Source organism: Hemitrygon akajei, chromosome 7 (assembly GCF_048418815.1).
Source record: "Hemitrygon akajei chromosome 7, sHemAka1.3, whole genome shotgun sequence".
Classification (NCBI taxonomy): Eukaryota; Metazoa; Chordata; class Chondrichthyes; order Myliobatiformes; family Dasyatidae; genus Hemitrygon; species Hemitrygon akajei.
Window position 1 is genome coordinate 85,206,326 of NC_133130.1, and position 21,974 is coordinate 85,228,299.

Consider the following 21,974-nt stretch of genomic DNA (forward strand, 5'->3'; position numbering starts at 1 on the left):
AAAATTCATTCACGGAATGTGGGCGTCACCAGCTAAGCCGGCATTTATTGCCCATCCCTAGTTGCCCTTGAGAAGGTGGTGATGAGCTGCCCTCTTGAACCCTGAGGTGTAGGTACACCCACAGTGCTGTTAGGGAGGGAGTTTCATGATTCTGACCCAGCGACATTGAAGGAACGGTGATCTGTTTCCAACTCAGGATGGTGAGCGACTTGGAGGAGTTTATAAAACGAGGAGAACTATACTTTTTTTTTCAGTAGCATCCTGTCATTTTGTTGGATGCCTTATGTTTTTCAGCCTTACGATTGTTTATTACATTAGAATGAATGTTTCTGCAAATGCTTAACCTAACAAATTTTAATATTGTAATTAGGAATATTTGTCACAATACTCTAATGTTCTTTTGGGAATTCTTCATGCTCGCAGAGTTCAAATAGGAACAAAAACAACAAAAAATAATAAATAGAACAGAGTTGTGTAAGCTTCATTAGGCGTAACATGAACAGCCCTGTCATATTGTGCACTGAGCTTTGAGGCACCAGAAACACAGATGGTGTAAATCCCAGCAACCGATGCCTTCTCCTAGAATTAATTTGAAATTCATTTCAGTAATTTATAAAATTGTATCATTGATTCATGGATCTTTGATTTTTAGTTGTACTGTTAGAAACAGAAATGTCAGCTTTTGAACATAATGTAAAAATGGTCAAACAAGATGGAGTAAACAAACACCTTTATTGAATAGCACATTGGTATTCAGTGTTGCACATTTAAGGATGCCTGGCAGGTAGCTTGACCAGAGGACTGTAACTGAGATTGTGTCAGATGAACATCTGTTTTCATTAAGTGCCATGTGGGACAGAGAAGTATATGCTAAAGGATAAAATCATTGGACTGCACTCCCAGACCAGTCTTTGTGTCTGTTTAATCGTGTCCGGTGTTAGTAGGATTATATAGGAGAAGTCTTGGGTGAAAATCTAATATTAGGAGAGAGAGGTGGGTTTAGGAAATAAATGATGATGGACTGCTGATTATATTTTCAATATTATATTTCATGACAGAGGGAACTCAAGAATAGAAGAAGCATGTGAAATGTTTGCAAGAGCTGCAAACATGTTCAAGATGGCTAAAAACTGGAGTGGTGAGTTACATTCAAACTGGATTATGGCCCACGGGGTGAATGCAAACATGATGTTGCTAGTCAAATCTTCAAAATACAGGTGACAGTTGGACATCAACGGCATTTATTATGCTAAAGGGATCGAATTTATGTTAATTTAGTAGAATTATATTGCCTGTTCTTCAGAGCAATGTATTGACATAAAATGACAATGTATATGTTTATGCATGGTTTTATTTATATTCTGTTAAGCAATCCACATTTCTTGGAATGATATAAACCCCAGACTATTTGGAGACATCTATCCCGAGTGAGCTCAAGACAATTCACCTTTTAAAGAATGTGTTGGCATAAATGATTTCATTTATGCCACAGCGTCAAGTACAGTACAACAGACAGCCTGTTGCTGCATCAATGGTTGCAAGTCATGCTGCAGAAAGGCAAGTGCCATTGCTGCCTACTTGGTTAGTGCAATTTAAAATATTCGTCGTGGTTCTTGTCGACACGACAATTAAAGTGCACTCCACTTATGAGCCTTTTCAACCTTTTATTCATCTCTCCGGCAATTCTCCCCATTTTCAAGGTGGTCCTTTCAGTGAATTCTGATTTTTTTAGTATTGTCCAGTATTTTCAACAAATCATTTCCTACTTTCACATATTTTGATGCTTAATTTATTGTGAAGTAATCTTGTATAGCATTTTGATGTCTGTAGATGGATAATAGAGCAGATTAAAGAAAGATAAGATAGATTTAATTTTGAGATGGACAGAAGTAAATCTTCAATTGAAAGATTGTTTGATATCCCAGCAAATGGATGAAAAGGATTAGGGGATTAAATGTGACGTTTGAGGTAGTCACATACCAGTGGACAGATGAAGCTTTTGGAGAGTTCAGAAGGCAATAATTTTTGGATACAACCACATTATATATTCAAACCTCATCATTTAAAAAATTGAGCTAATTGTAGTTGAAGTTGTGGTTCAAAGTAGTGCAATAGCAATTAAGTCTTCACTGTCCTGTTTCAAAACCAGGCAAATTGCATTTAGCTAGAAAGATGAAATGTTTTCATTTTGCAAAACAGTATGTTTAATTGGGTAATAAAATATTTTTGGGAATTTCAATTAAAAAAACTGTAATGATATTGTCCATAATGTCAGTGGATATGATGTGAAACTTGCCAAGGGGCAAATGTCACTAACTAACTTTCAAAGTTAGTATCCAAAATCCAGAGTTAAACATGGTCAGACTGCAGTTAGTATTTTGAATTGGGTATTAGTAATAAGTATAAACACAAGAGATTCTGTAGATGGTGGAAATGCAGAGTAACACACACAAGATGCTGGAAGAACTCAGCAGGTCAGGCAGCATCGATGAAAATGAATGAACAGTTGACATTTCAGGCTGAGTCTCTTCATCAGGACTCTATAATTACAACTATAGTTATAGAAAAATAATTTATTAATCAATCTCTGACAGCAGCTATGATCACATAGGCTGATAATTGAACTGTTATTTGAAGCAAATTTTTTAATCCACATAGTCGTGGATTCTTGGCGTTAACATTGTCACAATCTTCTAAAACAGCCTTAAAATATTCAGTTTGATTGTGAGATCAATGAATATCCTGCCACCACCAGGGTCTTTTCACTTGGACAGCAAGCTGTTACTGTACTGTTTACCTATGCTGTGCACTTCACATGCATTTTAAATTATACCTTATTGACTTGTTTTATGTGTTGTGTGTAATATATGTACTGTGGTGCACCATGACCTGGAGGAACGTTGTTTCATTTGATTGTATATACGTACAGTCAGGTGACAATAAACTTGAAATAGGATGTTGTTCTAAAATTTCACCTCCATCCCACTCAACCATCCAGAAAGGCTGTTTTTTTCTCACATTTGGAATGATTAGCTTCTGCTGGAGATTAGCTTCTGACCCTGACATCTGCTGCCAGCTTTATCTAGATCAGGCTGTTGACCTGGATTTGGAATGAGAGGGTCATAGGGACCTGGCACAGAAGAGGAACTGAGATCAGCGCAGAGCAGCCAAGTGCAGCAGGCTTGGAGGGCCTGCTCCTGCGCTTAAAATGTTCCTGTGAGAGCTGCCAAATTGAAGTATGCTATCAGTCTTAGTGCGAAGCAAAAGAACAGACAGGGCTTTTCTTCCTGATGATAAGTACTTAAGAAGGAATCCTTCTAATGGTGCACCAGATTTTTAGTAGCGTTGGTGGTCCCCTCATAGATATACAAATGTTAAGGTGAGATGCTTTCTACAATGAATGTGACTGTGACCATTTTAACTTGTTTCTCTCCAGTATCACAAGAGAAAAACAAGTAAAGGGTAGATTGCATTGAGACATAATATAACATGTTTTAAATGCTATGCAAATGTGAAATTTGTAAAAATGCCACGTCTCCTGCTTTTTGGAAGCACATTTGAAAGAAGTTAGGAGGAATATGGTCCATTTCTATTGACCTAGTACATCTGTAAAATCAAATACTCTTTTTGAATGTGCTATTTTCCTTGAAAAAAACAACAGATTACTATTTCAAAACTTCCTCTTTCTTCGTAGCTCATGCCTTTTGCATTTCAGATCAGTTTTGATGCTCTTGTACGTTTCCCAGTTGAGTCGGTCCTTCGGTTACACAAGGGCTCTGTTCTTGAGAGCTGTCTGTAAACTGTTTATTCATTGCATTCCTTGGGTCATAAACAATTTCACTGAGTATGAACATTTATTTATTTATTTTCTTCCCCTGTTCAGTTACAATGGTATAGAATCAAAATACCCCACATCTAATGACTGGTTTCAATTGTCTTGAAAGTATCAATGGATATTTACAAGTGTTAATAGAAGAGATTTACCAAGTCTTTAGAGACTTTAGAGACTTCAGTTTCCAAAGCATGAGTGACAGCCTGCCTCCTTAACAGGTCATAGTACCTGTTTGATTACTGTGGAAGTTTAAATGTAAACAGTTTTAAAGACTGATTTTCGAATTAACTGGCTGTTACCCGTATTCCATAAGTCCTGAAAATTCTGTATATAACTTTCTTTATATAGCCTACCTAACTTGAAAAATTACTTTAAAAGAATTATGGGAAAGTTAGCATAAAGTCAGATTTCCCAAAGTCAAGTCTTCAGTAACCCAGGGAGCCCCTGTGATTGTATTTTTGTTTCCTCAGTTCCAGCGCGTGAAAAAAGTATTTGTAATTATCATTGTTGAACACAGTATCTATAATTATCTTGTTCCTAGCACAATATCCATAGGTCAGATTCCAATTTTCCATCCTTTTACAGACTATTGTCTGTACATTGAAAGTGACATGTTTGCTTTGTTAGCCCTTTTAAATCTTCCTCGGCCGACTCTGTTTTCTCAAACTATTCACATTTTTGATCCATGTGCGTTGTTTAAAAACTTTACAACAATAAAATATACATTTCTAACCTACCGGTATTTGCATACCAGACAGATTTCTTGCGCTCAGTCCCTGTTGCTCTTTCCTTCCATTGTACCTTCTGTGCGTAGCTGATTTCACAACTCAAACCTAAATCATCAGTGTTGGAAAATGACCAAAAGGATTACATCAGAACAATTTCCCACATTGCACGATGTTGCTGCAATTGAAATTTCTGCATTCATTGCAAAATTGGATGGGATCACAAAGTGTGTGCGAATGATGATTGAAGTTGCATGCATGACATATTTGACCACTTGGTCCCTCTCGAGTTTGATTACTTGTTTTTTATTTGAGCTGGAATTAAACTTTTGAAATACAGAATCTTTCAGTATTGCCATATGTCAGCTCTAAGGAGCTGCCCAATTTACAGTCATGTTCCAGTTTCTACCTTAATCCTGCTTATTCATTTGCCCTTTTGGAGAAAATTCTAATGGACAAGGATTCCATTTCCCTTTCAGATAGTTCATGGCCTTTGCAGAAAACCATTTTTTTCCATTCCTGATGAAAGATCTTAATCCAGAAATGTTTGCTCTGTTTTTCTTCCAACAGATGCAAGCTGACCTGCTGTGTGTTGTCTGTTCTTATTCTCTTCTCCTTCCTGGTACTCCCTTCTCAGAATCGGAATCAGGTTTATTCTATCATCCCTTCCATTGATTTTAAATCTGAACCCTAATCGTGCCAAGCCAGTTACAGATATTTACAAAACCCACAACTCTCTCCGGGATTGCAGCTGATTTCTCAGTTAACATTGAAAGACGATATCTGTAACTGATGCAATCCATAAAAATCTGTAACATCAGTTTAACTGCAAAAAAAAGGGACTGCATGGTCCCTTCCTGTGGAGCTCTGTTATTACCACAATCGTCAGAACTTTGCAAATTGAATAGGAACAGTACCTACAGTTTCATCCATGATTGCATCTTAAATTTGTGACGTGTGGATTTGACCAAATCATTCAAACTGCATAGGATAAAAGCAATGAGCTCGTTGGCCTTTACTTTTTTTTTGTTTTAGAGCATTGAAGTAGCTTGAGTTGCAAAAGAAGTAAGGTTTGATTCTTGATGTTAATGTAAACCTCAGAATTCCCAGGATTACAATGCACTGCAAAATATCTGTGTTCCTTTTATTCCAAGCATTAAGTCAAACTATAAACCAGAACTGTTCACTGGTGGTTTATCATGAAACTAATAATCTACAGTCTACCAGTTACATTGGCTGTGCTGAGCAAGGGGAATGGTCTTGCTGGGTTCCTGGGGAGTTGTCACTGTTCTGCCATGTGTTGAAGTACAGCAGATCTCATTGTTTCCTTTGCATTGAATAGCTGCAGGGAATGCATTTTGCCAGTCAGCCAAGCTCCACCTGCAGCTGCAGAGCAAACACGATGCTGCCACCAGTTTTGTGGATGCAGGGAATGCGTACAAGAAAGCAGATCCACAAGGTAAGGGATGTAAAATAAACTGGCTGCAAATCCCCATCTTAATTCAATGGGGGTAAATCAGGCTTGCTAACAATTTGGTAGTACAGATGAGGGTATGCTGTGGGGAGTGGGGAAACTACTCATATTGTCTTTTTCCTCAGATGTCAGTAGCTTCTAAAACTGTTCATTCAGTCCCGTCCCACAGCAACACAACCCATGATGTAGTCCGCCTTACACCCTTTGGAGAGGTACTCTACATTGTAGAAGGTGGAGAATGGGAACCAAAGGCTATATATGACTACAACTTTGGGATTCAGTGACGCCATCACTTTCCGTTCTTGCCAGGTTAACGGTTTCACTTGAATATCACTGACTTAAGTGGGGCTGAATGCAGCTCACAAGAATGGTTAGCTCCGAGTAGAAACTCCAGGCTCGCCCTGAGCTGCTGCAATAGTAGCTGCTCTAGTTAATTTGAATCTGAGGAATGAAAAGCTTTTGACTTGAGACCTTGCCTGTTGTCAGTGGAGTGTTCAGTTCTCTGAGGCAAGAAAGGAAGTTGTTGCAACAGCAAAAGACTGAATTGTCACAGTGGAGGTGCTAGGCAGCACTGTTTCCTTCCACACAGTCAAGCGGCCGATTCATCTGGACGTAATATGAAGTTATGAACCTGATAAGTTTTCAGCGTTTGGCCCCTCTCACCACCACACGTTCATTCAGTTCCTGGCGCAGCTCTATGAGGTCAGCGCAGGTTTACTGTACTCATTAAGAGAGAAATAATGACAAGAGGGAAAAATAGCAAGTGCAATAGCATTTATTTTCCCCAGGCTCATTTAGCAGGACATTTTGGAAACCATTAGTATCATCTGAAAAATTCTTTCGCTACCACAGAAAAAATGCATGGTGTTTTAGTCTGCAAATGGCACAGAATTGGGAAGGGTTTTGATTGTGAAGGTTAGTATTGATTACAGGGTGATCCTGGTCAGTTGGGGAAGGGGACTGAGGAATGGCAAATGGATTTCAAAACAGATAAGTGTGAGGTGATGCATTGTTAAACCAGCGTAGTACCTGGTAGGGCACCGGGGAGTATAATGGAACTTGGGGACCTAGTAGGGGTAGAGCATTGCTTGCTGAAGGTGGCATCACAAGTAGGCAGGTTGGTGAAAGAGGCATTTAGCATCAGTTAAAGTACTGTACTGAGTTGGAGAAGCTGCAACTGGAGTACTGTGTATAGTTTAAGCTGCCCAGTATGGATAAAAAATTGGAACGTGTGCTGAGAAGACAAGCCTGAGTTATAAGGAAAGGTTGGCCAGGCTGGATCTTTATTTCTGTAGAAGAATGAAGTGGAACTTTATAGAAGTTTTTAAAATTATGAGGAGGCATAGGCAAGGTAATGGTGTTTTCCCCAGGGTAGGGAGTCCAAAAGTAGGGAGTGTAGATTTAGGGTGAGAGGAGAAAAGATTTAAAACAGACTGGGGGGCAATTTCTTCACACGGGGGTGAAGATTATGTGGGATACATTGGCTGAGGCAGGAACAATCGGATCATTAAAGGAACACTTGGATAGGTATGTGGAAGGGTGAAGCAGAGGGATATGTACCGGACACTGGAAGTTGGGACAAGCTGGGTAGGCACCGTGGTTGGCAGTTATGTATTGGGCCAAAGGACCTGTCTCTTTTCTGTACTTTATGATTCTATGCATGCAGTTTGTACTCGAGATTCAGGCATTGGGGGTTCTCTGTGTATTAGAACATCAGAAGAGGGACCTAGAATGAGAATTACTGATTTTGTGGACCTTGCAATAAATTTCTGACTTTTATCTACAGTTGATTTTCCACTGAACTGGTATTAGGCACTGTACACTAGCGTTTTTATTTGAAATGAATTTTCTAGGCCTTGTAATCCTATAGTTAGGATTTGTTTCCCAGCAGAGCTTTAAGAATGTAGAGAGAGAATTCTTTGCTAAAACGCTGAAATGCGACTAGAATTTTAAAGCTTTGATCCAAGTAGGTTGGTGGAGCTCCCATAATTAAAGCACCTTTCCTCTACTCTGAACTCCAACCCAGCCCACACTATTCTCTGACAAAATAAAATCTGTCCTGTGACCACCAACTACAGCAGTCCTTTAAAGAAGCTTTCTTGGTTACTCCAAGTGGAGAACCTCTAAGCTGTAAACGGGACCTTTCCTGACACTGTAAGGTTCAATGTGAGATGGTTTCCTGAGGTGCTGGAGTTGTACAGCACAGAAACAGGGTCTTCAGCCCATCCCAAACTTTCTGCCCATCAACACGAGTCCTGTTTCCCTGCACCAGGACTGTTATTTATTCTCATTTTCTCTAATACTTTGTCTCTCTTGTCATTAATTATCTGGCATGAATTGTCAAACTGTTTGTCAATCCTATTTAACAGCAGGAGCCAGCGTTCAAAACCTTAGTTCCTTTTTATTTAAGAAAGCTCATTTAACTTGATAGTAGAATAATTGATATTCTGTTTCTCTTAGTAATATCTCTCCAGATTTGTCTATCCAGTTTGCTAGTTTCTTATAGATATTTGTATGCAGCCCAATAGATTTGAATGATGTTTTGATCTATTCAGACCAACCTATGACTTAGCAGGCCTGTAGGAGATTGTAAACTGAAATTACTAAAATGTTATCTATAGATTGAACATCTTAATGATGGAGATAGCTTTTCTGAAGCAGCCTTACTGTTCTCCCTACAGAGGCCATCAACTGCTTAAATGCAGCCATCGATATATACACAGATATGGTAAGAAGCTTGATTATGTATTTCTGAGATCACTAATTATTTTAATGCATCTGTAACCACAGAGTAGCAGATGATGTTTACATAGCAAGTTTATCTGAAAGCACAGATCAAACCCATAACAAAATTCTTTATTTTTATTCTACAGGGGAGATTCACGATTGCAGCAAAACACCACATTACAATTGCAGAAATTTATGAATCTGAGCTGGTAGATATTGAAAAGGTATTGTGTTATACTGAGCCTTTTCTCATACACTGAATCTGCTCTTCAGTATACATTCTTGTAAAATGTGAATACAGTGCCTTGTAAAAGTATTCAGCCCCAACCCTTTTGTTCACATAAATGAGTATTAGAACCAGGGATTTTGATCAATTTAACTGAGAATTTTTATTTTGTGAATCATGTGCTCCTTTTTTTTCCACATTAGAGGACAAAAACAGGGATAATTGTAAAGCGTGAAAAACTGAAATGTCTGCAGTGGAAAAGTACTCACCACCCCCCCCCCCCTTTTTGGATCTTTTTGGGTACACCTCAGTGAGCTTTGCACAACGTGATGGAGAAAGATTTACCCATTCCTCCTTGCAGAATTGCTCACGCTGTTAGGTTAGTTGTGGAGTGACAGTGGACAGCATTCTTGAGGTTTTGCCAGAGATGTTCGATTGGGTTAAGGTCACGACTCTGCCGGGGCCACTTGAGGACATCAATTTTCTTCATTTGAAGCCACTCTGTGGTTGCTCTAGGAGTGTGCTTTGGGTTGTTGCCCTGCTGAAAGATGAACTTCCTCCCGGGTTTAAGTTTTCTGGCAGAGGTAAGCAGGTTTTTATCCAGGACGTCTCTGTATATTTAGCAGAATTCAACTTCCCATCAATCTTGGACCAGATTTCCAGTCGCTGCTGCTGAAAGCCATCCCCATAGCCTGATACTTTACAGTAGGGATGGTGTTACCTGGCTTATGCGCAGTATTAGATTTATGCCACATGTACCGCTTAGTGTTGAGACCAAAAATTCCCACTTTAGTCTCATCCGACCGCAAGACCTTCTTCCACGTCTTTACAGTATCTTCTAAGTAACTCTTTGCAGGCAAGGATATTCACTTTTTTTAAAGCCAGATCTTCTTCCTTGCCTCTTTTCCATAAATACCCTTTTCATGCAAGGCATTACAGATTGTGGAGCATTGAACTTCATCTCCGGTTGCAGCCACTGGCTTCTGCAGCTCACTCAGTGACTTTTTCTTTCACAGTAGCCTCTCTTACAAGTGCCATTCTTCTCCAGTGACTAAGTTTAGAGGGGCGGCCTGACCTAGGCAGTGAGGCTGTGGTTTCATATACTTTTCCACTTTTTCATGGTGGATCACAGTGAGCGCTGATATATGTTCTATGTCTTTGAGATGGTTTTCCTCAGATTTGGGCTTCTTGACTTATCTAGAATGCTCTTTTGTCTTCACTTTGGTTTGGTCTGGTGAATGTCTACCAGCCTGTGGGATCTTACAGGGAGAGCGGGTATTTATTCTTATGAATTCATTGAAAACAGGTGGTCCTCCAATTTTCTATATCAACAAACTGGGTGAGTTGGTCAGTTAATACTGTACATTGCAGCTGAGGAGAAAGTTATCAGTGTAATTGCAAAGGGGATGAATAATTTTTCAGCCTCACAATTTTGGGTTTTTAATTTTGAATAAGTTATTGACAGGTTTGTAGGACTTTTTTTTGATTTGACATGATGCACAGTATTTTCTAGATAAGCTCAAAATCCTACTTCAATATATTTTAAATTTAGAAAATGAGATAATAAAATGTGAAGATAGTTGTGGGGGCTGAACGATTTTCAAGTCACTGTACGTTTTGGTGTTAACTTTGTATAATCATAAAGGGATTAGAGAGCCACGGTGCTTGTCCATGTTGGATTCTCGGCTGAACGCCACGAGACTCCCTCTCCTCACCTTTGTGTTTTTAATTTTTCAATCACAGCTGTTTTCCTGTTAAGTGGTCTTCAGAATGCTTTCCATGTGCCGCTGATGGTGAAGTATGTTTTAATAAACGTGAGTTGGGGGGAGGCAGGAGAAAAGGCTTCTCTAGTCATAAAACACAAGTGGCTCTGCAGATGCTGGAAATCTCGAGCAAGCATCGCTCTCTCCTTGAGCCCCTTGTCCACTTGTCCCTCCCTACTGATCTCCCTCCTAGCAGTTATCCCTGCAAGCGTGACAAGTGCCATACCTGCCCCTACACCGCCATTCAGGACCCCAACATTCCCTCCAGGTGCGGCAACACTTCACCTGTGAGACTGTTGGGGTTGTCTACTCCATCTGGTGCTCCCCGTGGGGTTTCTCCTACATTGTTGAGGCCAGGTGTAGATTGCAGGACTGCTTCGTTGAGCACCTTCGCTCTGATCACCACAGAAGCTGGGGTTTCCTGGTAGTCCCCCTTTTCATTTTGACTTTTCATTCCTATTCTGACATGTTGGTCCATGGTCTCCTCTGCTGCTGCAGTGAGGCCACAGTCAGGTTGGAGGAGAAGCAGCTCCTGATGACATAAACATTGATTTCTCTAATTTCTGGTAATTTCTTTCCTCCCCCTTCTCTCTTTACCCATTCCTCCATTGTGGCTCCCTTCCTGCCCCTTTTCCTCACCTGTCCCTCAGTGCCTCTTCTTCTCTTTCCTCCATCTCCTCTCCTATCATATTCCTCCTCCTTCAACCCTCTACCTTTTCCGCCTATCACCTACCAGCTCCTCACTTCACCTCCCCTCCTTCCTCCAACACCCACCTACCCCACCTCACCTGGTCTCACCTATCACCTTCCAGCTTGCATTCCTTCTCCTCCCCATCTTGTTATCCTGGCTTCCACCCCCTTCCTTTCTCGTCTTGATGAAGCGTTGACTATTTATTCCCCTGTCTGACTCATTGAGTTCCTCCAGCACTTTGAGTGTGAGGCTCTGCTAAGTTACCACTAGGTTCTACAAATTAACAATTAGTTGAATGTTGCTTTGCTCTCAATCCTGTCAGCTCCCAATAGAATGCCCTTGAATGCCCTTGAAGTGACAGTGCTTCTCCCTATAGATGCTGTCTGGCCTGCTGTGTTCCACCAGCATTTTGTGTGTGTTGCCCTTGAATCTATTATTATTCTTGCTAGAATCTGCCAATCGCATCTCAATTACCTATTGAGCTACTTCATTTTGCTTTTGCCAGCATATTTGTATATATAGCTATACTCCCTCGTCTAAGTCATTGTGAAATGGTGAGAACACGATAGAAATCCACAGAGGGTTATGCTAATACCTAGCTGCTACTTCTAAAGCCTGCAGTACTGAAGGAGGGGATTTGCCTATATATATCCCTCTCCTCCTCTCTCTTACTCTAAATACAGAATTGGGTTTATTCAGTGACTATTCAGTGTCATGAAATTTGTTGTTTTGCAGTGGCAGTACAGAGCCATACATTAAGTTACTGTAAGTTACACTAATAAATTTATGTTCATGGTTCGTTCGGAAATCTGATAGTGGAGGGGAAGAAACTGAGCCTGAAACATTGAGTGTGTGTCCTCAGGCTCCGGTGCCTCCTCCCTGCTGGTAGCAGTGTGAAGAGGGCATGGTTTGGATAGTGAGGGTCTTTTAATGATGGGTGCTGCCTTCCTGAGGCATCACCTTTTGTAGCTGCCCTCGATGGTGGGGAGGCTCGTGCCCATGTTGGAGCTGGTTGAGTTTACAATGCTCTGCAGCCTTTTCTGATCCTGTGCATTTGCCCTTTACTCTTGAAAATATTGAAAGTGAAGATGCAATTGCTTATGGAACGTTTTCGTGAAATATGATTGCAGGCAGTACATTTCAGGTGTTAAGGATTCTCGGTATGAAAAATTCCTCCTTATTTCCCTACCTGCACTTGGGATATTTTTCTAAAACCCTAACCACTTCCAGGGAAAACTCCTTCCACGAGCTTGAACTGTCAAAACCCTCATAATTTTGAACACCTCAGTTTGAACTCCTCTTGACCTTCATTGTCATAGATGGATCCATTCCAAATATCACAATCTCTCTACATAACTGGATTCCCTTGAATCAAGTATTGTCTTGGCAAATTTTTCCTGTAGCCTGTGAAGTGCTTTGAGATTCTCTTTAAACGTTGCTTCCCTGAATTGCACACAGCGCTCCAGTGCTGTATGACATCTATCCCCATCCTGTGAATTAGAAAAGTAATCTGACTGAGATTGCTGATATACATAAAAAGGGGAATGAAAATCCTTCGGAAGTATAACAATTGCCTCAAGTAAGATAGAGTACGGAAGTCCTCAGAATCTGATAAAGAACGCCTCAGGGAAAAGGTCTGTGGCTTTTAAACGTTGTTACACATTTGTTTGTATTTCCCAGGCTGTTGCTCATTATGAACAAGCTGCAGATTATTACAAAGGAGAAGAATCAAACAGGTACTTAACACAATATTATCTCTGGCGAATAAATGAATTCTATTCCATTGCATTAACAATATAACTGACCTGGCTCCTCTTTATTTCAGTTCGGCTAACAAGTGTCTTTTGAAAGTGGCTGCATATGCTGCACAACTGGAGCAGTATCAGAAGGCAATAGAAATTTATGAGCAGGTTAGTAATAATGGGGGATTCATTTTGTTGTGTATTTAAACTTTAAGATATAGGAGCAGAATTAGGCTGTTTGAGCCATCAAGTCTACTCTGCTATTCAACCATGACTGATTTATTATTCCTATCAACCTTATTCTCCTGCCTTTACCCCATAACCTTTGACACCCTTATGAATCAAGAACTAATCAACCTCCACTTTAAATATACCCAAATAACTTGGCCTCCGCAGCGGCGGCAATGAATTCCACAGATTCACCACCTTCAGGCTAAGGAAATTTCTTCTCATCTGTGTTTTGAAGGGATGTCCTTCTATTCTGAGTCTGTGTCCATTGGTCCGAGACTTCCCCACTATAGGAAACATCCTCTCCACATCCACTCTATCTAGGTCTTTCAGTATTCTATAGGTTTCAATGAGATTTCTCTCTTATTCTTCTAAACTCCAGCCAGAGCCATGAAATGCTCCTCATAGCTTAACTCTTTCATTCTTGGGAACATCCTTGTGAATGTCCTCTGGACTGTCTTCATCCATCCTTTTGTCTCATCCCTTTCTCCCGATTAATATAATCTTTTTTTTCTCTTGTCTGTTTCCACATCAGTCAAAGTGTGAGCACATTATGGGCACGTACAGCCACTTAAAGAGCTGCTTAATATAATGTTGGACCCAACTACGGATGACTGATGCATTCTAAATCTATTTTGAGTCTGTGTTCCTAGCCTTGAAATCCAGCTGCTTTTCTTGTTGGTCTAACAGTTACATGCCTTCCTTGAATAGCAAATTGTTCCTAATTTACAAATGTCATAAGTTGATTTGTCCATAAGGAAAAAAATGCATAAAAATCACCTGAGATGGTAACCACACCTATTGTTATGAACAGTATCAAAAGTGAATCTGACAGAAAAGAAGGAACAATTACAAGAAGTGGTGAAAGAGAGAAAGGAAACTAGTTCTGCAGTTCATGTGAATGATTCTGATTCATTTATTTATCACATATACATCGAAACGTACAGTGAAATGGATCATCTGTGTTAACACCCAATGCAACCTAAGGTTGAGCAGGGGGAAGCCCATAGGTATCGCCATACATTTTGATAGCAATATAGCATGTTCGCAATGTTCCACAGAACGATACTAGCAGCAGCAACTAAAAGCAACAACAGCAAAACATGGACCTTTGCTCCCTCCACACCCACATACAGTCAGGCCTCCAACCCCAGGCTGCCTCCAGGCCTTCAACCTCCAGTGGATTTCCAGACGTCAAGCCTCTCACTTCCCCAGTAGACTCGCAGATCCAGGCCTCTGCATATCAGGCTTCGACCCCTGGCCTCACGGACTTTGCTGTTCAACCTTCAGGCTTCAGTCTTTGTTATCAACCTCAGGACTCGTCGATGATGGGACCTGGAAATCCTGGCCTGCCAACCTAGAGTGTCACTGGCCTTGGTGCCACCTGCCTGCAATGATCTGGCCTACTTTGTTCTCCCTAAACCCTAAGCTGAACCCTAACTCCCCACTCCTATCACTAAAGTCATCTTTATGAACCTAAAAATTAACTGTGTCTGAGCCACGATTTCGACACTCATCGCAGCTTGGCACCATCCTGACTGAGAGGTAGAGAAAGGCAGGGGCAGGGGGTGGGGGATGGATGGAGAGAGAGGTATAGAAGGTAGTGGATAGGGGTACCTGTGTGGTATAAGTACATCAGCTGTGAATTTCCTAATATGAGAGCTCATTCGTATGTAGAGGTTTGTAAGGTAGGTATTCATAACCTGAGAAGTCCTGTGTTGTTGATTATTGCTTTTCAATGCTGAACTATTTTTAGTTTCTACATCTCTAGACAAAAGTAGCAAGCTCTTACTGTTGACTTTCTCTTAAATTTTAAGAGCAAATAACACAATGCAATTTTCCACTTATTCCCCTTCATCTCCTTCGAGTTAGACCTTAGATATTAAACTAAAACATCACTGTCCTTTTTAAGCAGGAATAAGACCCGAATTTTGAAGTAAAACCCCATTACCTATTCACAGTAATCTTCAGCGGTGTTAGCGCGTGGCCAAGTGACCAAGTCTAGTGATCTGAAGGTCACTAGTTCAAGCTTTGGCTGAGGCTGCGCGTGTATCCTTGAGCAAGGCAATTAACCACACATTGCTCTGCGATGACACCGGTGCCAAGCTGTATGGGTCCTAATGCCCTTCCCTTGGACAACATTGGTGGCGTGGAGAGGAAGACTTGCAGCTTGGGTAACTGCCGGTCTTCTATATAAAAAAAACCTTGCCCAGGCTTGCGGTCTGGAAACTTTCCAAGGCGCAAATCCATGGTCTATCAAGACTACCGGAGGCCTACACACACAATCTTCAGCCCATGATGCATATTTAAGCTAATTCCATTTGCCTGCATTTAGCCCATTTCCCAAACCATTTTTCGCTGTGTACCTGTCCAGGTGTCTTTTATGTGTTGTTATTGTACCCGCCTTAACCGTTTCCTGTAGTGGCTCGTTGCATAAATATATCAGAGTTGCCCCTTGGGTCCCTTTTTAAATCTTCTGTCTTAAACCTATGCCAATTGCATATCCATTTATCTACAGTAGCTTCCCATGTGATATAACATTTCAAATGAGGCTTCCATGCAGGGCTTTGTCAGAGCATTGCTAAAGTCTAAAGACAACAGCTACTACCTTGCCCTCATCAGTCCTCTTGGTTACTTCTTCACAAAAAAACCACTAGCGGATCTGTTAGTCAATCCCTGTCTATCAAAATGCGGGTGGATCCTGTTCCTTAGAATCCCATCTAGTAATTTATCCACTTCCTGCCCTGTAAGGCCCTGCCATTAAACAACAGAACATGAGCCACCCTCCAGTCTTCCAGAACTTCACTCATGGCTAAAGATGATGCAAATATCTTTGCAACAACCTCTGCAATTTCTTCCCTTGCTTCCCACAATGTTCTGGGACGCACTCAGTCAGTCCCTGAGAATGTATCCACCTTAAAGTGCTTTGAACTTTCTCGTCTTCAGCAATCCTTATTTAGTCCAAGACTGATAACTTTGCCTTGGTTCCTGAGCTTCCATAATCTTTTCAACAGGAAGGAAGAATGATGACAAGTATCCTTTAAAAATCTTAGCCATCTCATGTAACTCCATGCATAAACAGCCCTGCTGGTCTTCAAGTGGGCCTATTATCTCCCAGGCCTCTCTTTTATTCTTCATCTACCTGTAAGCTATCTTGGGACTTTCCTTAAACTTCCCTGCCAGATCCATCCCCTGTATTCTTTTTGCCATACTGATTTCCCTTGTAAGTGTACTCTTGTATTTCATATATATTTGATCCCAGCTACCTAATTCTGATGTGTACCTCCTTGTCCCAGATCAGAGCCTCAATATCTCTCAATAACCAAAGTTCCCTAAACTTTCCAGCCTTGCCCTTCAACCTAGTAGGAACATGCTGCCCCTGAACTCCAGTTACTGCACTTGTAAAAGTCTCCCACTTACCTGATGTCCCTCTATCTGCAAACAGTCTCACCCATCTAACCACTGCAAAATCCCATTTAATGCCTCCAAATTTGGCTCTAACTCAGTGTATGACCTTACTTCAGAGACCATTCCTGTCATTCTTTAGAACTATTTTAAAACTTAATGGAATTGTGGTCACTCAGGCAAAGCGCTGTGGTCACTACACAGTCAAACACAGCAAGGAGCTGAGAATGCACTCCTCTTGCCTCTATGCAAATAAGCTGGCATGGTCTGAGGTAAGCCCAGAAATTCAGCTATCCCAACCACAGTCATCAGCAAACCTCATTGATATCAAGATTAATCAAGTCTTGTGGGTAGCTTCCTGGAAGCATTTGGCATCATTTGATCATAGACCAGAGTAAGAGGTTGTGTGTGGTAGAAATTTTATAATTCAACTGAATGGTATGAGAGAGAGGTTGATGTGATCCATCAAAAATAAAAGGCAAATTAAATACTTCAAGGTATTCTTACAAAGTTGCTTTTGATTTTCTATTTTAGAATTTCCATGGCTTCCCCCAGCCATTTTCTTGGCAATTCAGTATTGGGTAACTAGCCAATTATTTTCAGAAATACAGTAGACATTTTGAAGAATTTCCCGAGAGTTGTCATGATTAATAATTGTTTTGGGATGGTTTTAGCTTGATGCTGGAATAGCTGCAGTTTGGACAGTATACTCCTGATAATTATTTCTGTTGACAAATCTAGAACTTTGACATTTTGTATTCAGGCACTAGTTTATCACCAACAATTGAAGACAATATTATTACCTAGGCTGTACATTACTTAATTGTTTTTTGCTTGTGTCTAGTCAAGTGCAATTGAAGCGCTTTTTGTGTTGCAGGTTGGGACCAACACAATGGACAATCCATTGCTGAAGTATAGTGCAAAGGAATATTTCTTCAAGGCTGCACTGTGCCATTTTATTGTTGATGAGCTGAATGCCAAGGTGAGTATTACATTGTTAAATATATTTCATATCATATATAATATATTTTGTAAATATGAAATAATGTATTTTATAGTTCATATAATAAAGGAAGTCTGTGTTCTTGGATTAAAATGAAGCTTGGACCTGATAAGTTGATTTCTGCCAGTTACCGTATCCCCAGTTAGAATTGATGCGAAGAGTCTCTACCCAGGGCTCAAGAATGAGTTTGCTTCCACTGAAACATAAGTTAGCAATCTCACATGATTTAACAATAGAAAAGACTGGTATGTTGTTGTTCTAAGGACAAGCTTACACACATTTCGGAGGAGAAAATTAAATTAATTTTATATTATTTTAACAATTATTTTGTTTTCTTTACACTTGTGTACTGGAAATGACACTAAATATTCTTGAATCTTGAATCTGTAGTCTTCGTTTCAATAGCCATAAAATCCCGTGAAATCTTAGAAGCAAATTTAGAGATAGTTGCTTTTATAACAACCGTCATGTGAATTGTTAACAGCGCTGTTTGGAAAGCTGGAGCTCCCATATCCAAAGAAGCCGCCTATTGCATGAGATAGTAATGAAGGTAATGCACACAGTTAGGGCGGCGGGGTGGAGATACATTTCTACCAAAGGAGGTTTAAGGCGCTCCTTCCCTCCGCTAGCCTGCAGGTCACCCTTGGGCAAGGTGTAGCACCTGCTTAGCCCACCCTGATCAGGGTCACGTGAAGCCACGTGAGCTGGTGGTGGATGGTTGTATGAGCAGCTGGTGCACATCACAAGCCCCGGTAATGTAACCGTTGGTGCCAGGCAGACAAACTCTGAAGAGTATTGATAATGGCTGGGGTCTCCCGTCTTGTAAAGCCACTACCCAGAAGAAGGCAATGGCAAGTCACTTCTGGAGAACAATTTGCCAAGAATAATCATGGTCATGGAAAGGAATAATCATGGTCATGAAAAGACCATGATTGCCCAATTCATACGACATGGTACATAATGATGATGAGGAATGCTCACGGTGTTGCTGGGAGAGTTGAGTAACAGACCTGACTGTCTGATTTATATTTTGATGTTCCAGAGAGATTCATTTGGCAAAGAACATAGTGGTTGCTTTACGATTTGTGTTTTTAGTGCTGGAACACTTAATTATTTTAATCTGTGGGATTTGGCAAATCCTGTGTTTATTTTCCATCCCTTTTTGTGAAGCTGCCTAGAACTTCTTTAGTCCTGTGTTCAGGGATATTGATGCATTGTGTTTCGCGGAGTGAATTCCGGGGTTTAGACTGGTAACAGTGAAAGAATGGTGATCGAACTCTGGATGATTTGCAACTTGGAGGGGAATTTGTTGGTGTTCATGTGCATTCCTGTCCTTGTCCCGCTTGTGAAAGACGTCACGTTTGTAGTGGGTGATACGGAAATGACTTGGTGGCTTGGAGCCACAGTGCACTTTGCAGGTGGTACACCCTGCAGCCACTGTGCTCTGAAAGTGCAGGTAAGTATTGTTTAAGGTAGCGCGTGGGGTACCAGCCGAGTGAGCTGCTCCGTTTTGGATCATGTCAAGCTTCCTGAATGTCGTTGGAGCCGCACTCATTCAGACAAGTGGAGACTATCCCATCTCTCTCCAGACTTGTATCTTGCAGATGATGGAAAGGCTCTGGGATATCTGGAAGTGAGACTCTCACCACGGGTTAGACAGGCCTCTTGCAGCCATCTTATTTGTGGTTGATCCAGTGAAGTTTCAGGCTGATCTGTAAACCCCATAATGTTTGAGAGGTGGGAAGGGGGGGGGGGGGGTATTTTCTCCTAGAGGATGGAGAGTGGCGCACTCCATCCCACAAAAGAACTGAAATTAAAACTCTTAGCTCTTTATTCCCAGTGACATTAGGAGAATAATAATCCCAATTTTTGTGTGTAAATAATTAATGGTGATGTTGGCACTGATTTCATGGGAAGAAACTGAAGCAACCTCTGGTGTATCTATCTGCACTGGTGCATGTATAAATCAGGAAGGTTGTGTCAGTGATACCCTGCTCACCCACTGATCGCAATTCTGCTGCCAGCACTTAAACTCTCCACTGGTCTTTGCATGAAATTAGGATAATTATCCAGTATTCTCAGTCTGAAGGTCGGGGCTTAATCGACCATATGTAGCTTAATTAAGATCCAAACAAGTGTCAAAGAGCCTGTGTGGCTTTGAAGTTTTAGTTTTGTAAGTGTGGGGTTTAGTTCTCTCAAAAAGAAAATGGAGTAAATTCTCGAAAGATTCAAAGCAACCTGGAATAATTATTTTACATTTTCTATATTCTACTCCTAACTTTTTGCATTACCAGTCCTCCTTTCCCCACCTAGAGTGATTGTTTAATTCCAGCTTCTTCTTGCTGGTTCGGGAAGAAGATCTTCTGAGGAAAGCTTGGGCAGAATATGGTTGTATCCGTTTGAGTTGAGATGATTGTCAGGTGACTTTGTTTGAAGTATCCTGACAGATCTTAACAGAGTGGATGTGGAGAGTATGTTTCCTCCTCTGGGAGAATCTAGAATAAATAAAATGCTGACAGTGTGAGAGATGAGGTGATATATTAAAAAAAAAATCTCTTTTTGTGTTACAAGTTCTTGAAACTTTCTCAAATAGAGGGAACAGAATGTTTGGATTTTATTTTAGACGTAGTTGGTAAGTAGGTTGTGTGATTAGGCCTGAATTTATTGTCATTCACCAGTGGACAAATGTAAAGGAGAACAAAATGATTGTTACTCCGGATCTGATGCACCACAAAAGAAAACCAGTAAGCATTAAGAACACAATAAATATAAATACATACAATTAATTTGTAATTTAGAATTGAGAGTGCATTGCAGAGAAGCTATGATCCTACTAATCATTCAAAGGATTGAGTGACCTCCTCCCTACCCTAATGTGCATGTTGGTATGGTTCATTCTGTGTATTCCAGTGAGCCTACTTTCTGGTTGGAAAACCATTCTGCCCAACCAGCGCAACAGCACCAAAAATTTCCTGTGCAGGTTGCTGAATTTAACCCACTAATTGACAATTGTAGCTGACAAGCCCACTAAATGTTCCGGTCAACTGAACGCTGTGTACGGCAAAAGCCATTCTTTTGTTGAAGAATGTGAGTTAATACAGTGCCAATGTATTGTGTCCATGTCATTTCAATGTGTGGGGAATTAAATTATGTTCTTGATTTTATTTTTTTAGCTTGCTTTAGAGAAGTATGAAGAAATGTTTCCAGCATTTTCAGACTCGCGGGAATGCAAACTTTTAAAGGTACTTGTTGAAAATCAAATAAAGAGATGGCCACACTCTGTTCTCATTTGAAATAGCAAGTTCAGTTCTTGCATAACAGGAAAACCGCTAATAAGGACTGAGAAATAGAAAACTACTTGTACAGTGCATGTAACACAAAGTACCATGTGGCATTTTATCAGATTAAAATATGAACATCAAGCCATGTATGAGATGACCAAAAATTCAGTCAAATAATTAGCTAAATTATTTCAGTGATGGAAAAGGAGCATTGGAGAGACTTACAGGAAGAAATTCTAGATTTTAAGGCCTTTGGAATTAAATATAATGCTGTCAATAGCGGAACAACTTTTACATTTGGTGATGATTGATCAGTTAGAAGTGCAGGAAAGCAGATAAAAAGAAATGGATGAGATGAAAAATTGAGCATAAGGGCGCGAACTGGGAGTGATTTATAAATTAACGAGGATTTTAATAATTGGATCATATTAAGGTGACCTCAAATGTGTTAAGTTGATGGAACTTGTTGCATGTCAGGACATGGGGATTAGAAATACAATAATCAGTTTTGCTAAAACTGAGCATAAATCGCCATGATACCCTCATTGTTAAAAGTCAGAAGTTGGGCCCAATGTGAAAGAAACTATTGGGCTGAATTTAATGCAGAAATGCTTGCAGCACACAACTGCTGGTTTTCACAAACATGCAAACCTCAAAAGTGCAGGTACTTGTGTTCCAGCAGATTCCCCATTGGTGGGCTCTTCAATAACTAGACTCCTATTAGACTCTGCAGCAAGAGCATGAAACTCTGAGATTTCCAGTACTTGTGTTGGAAATTCTCAATTCAGACAAGGGGCAGGGAATTCTTTCTCTTTCAACAGAAGAGAAAAATTGCAAGAATAGTATTAATTTACAAAAGGATTCCTTTTATAGATAG

General features: G+C 40.4%; 1 protein-coding gene across 2 annotated transcripts in view; it reads left to right on the plus strand.

Moving 5' to 3' along the window:
• Positions 1-21,974, plus strand: part of LOC140730629 (beta-soluble NSF attachment protein) — a 38,865-nt gene that overhangs the window by 2,364 nt on the left and 14,527 nt on the right. For both annotated transcript variants that reach the window (XM_073051346.1, XM_073051347.1), the window contains exons 2-9: positions 1,059-1,138; positions 5,900-6,016; positions 8,713-8,759; positions 8,905-8,982; positions 13,119-13,174; positions 13,264-13,348; positions 17,691-17,795; positions 20,990-21,058. In XM_073051346.1, coding sequence (XP_072907447.1) covers positions 1,059-1,138; positions 5,900-6,016; positions 8,713-8,759; positions 8,905-8,982; positions 13,119-13,174; positions 13,264-13,348; positions 17,691-17,795; positions 20,990-21,058 — 637 coding nt within the window. The remainder of the gene's footprint in view (positions 1-1,058; positions 1,139-5,899; positions 6,017-8,712; positions 8,760-8,904; positions 8,983-13,118; positions 13,175-13,263; positions 13,349-17,690; positions 17,796-20,989; positions 21,059-21,974) is intronic.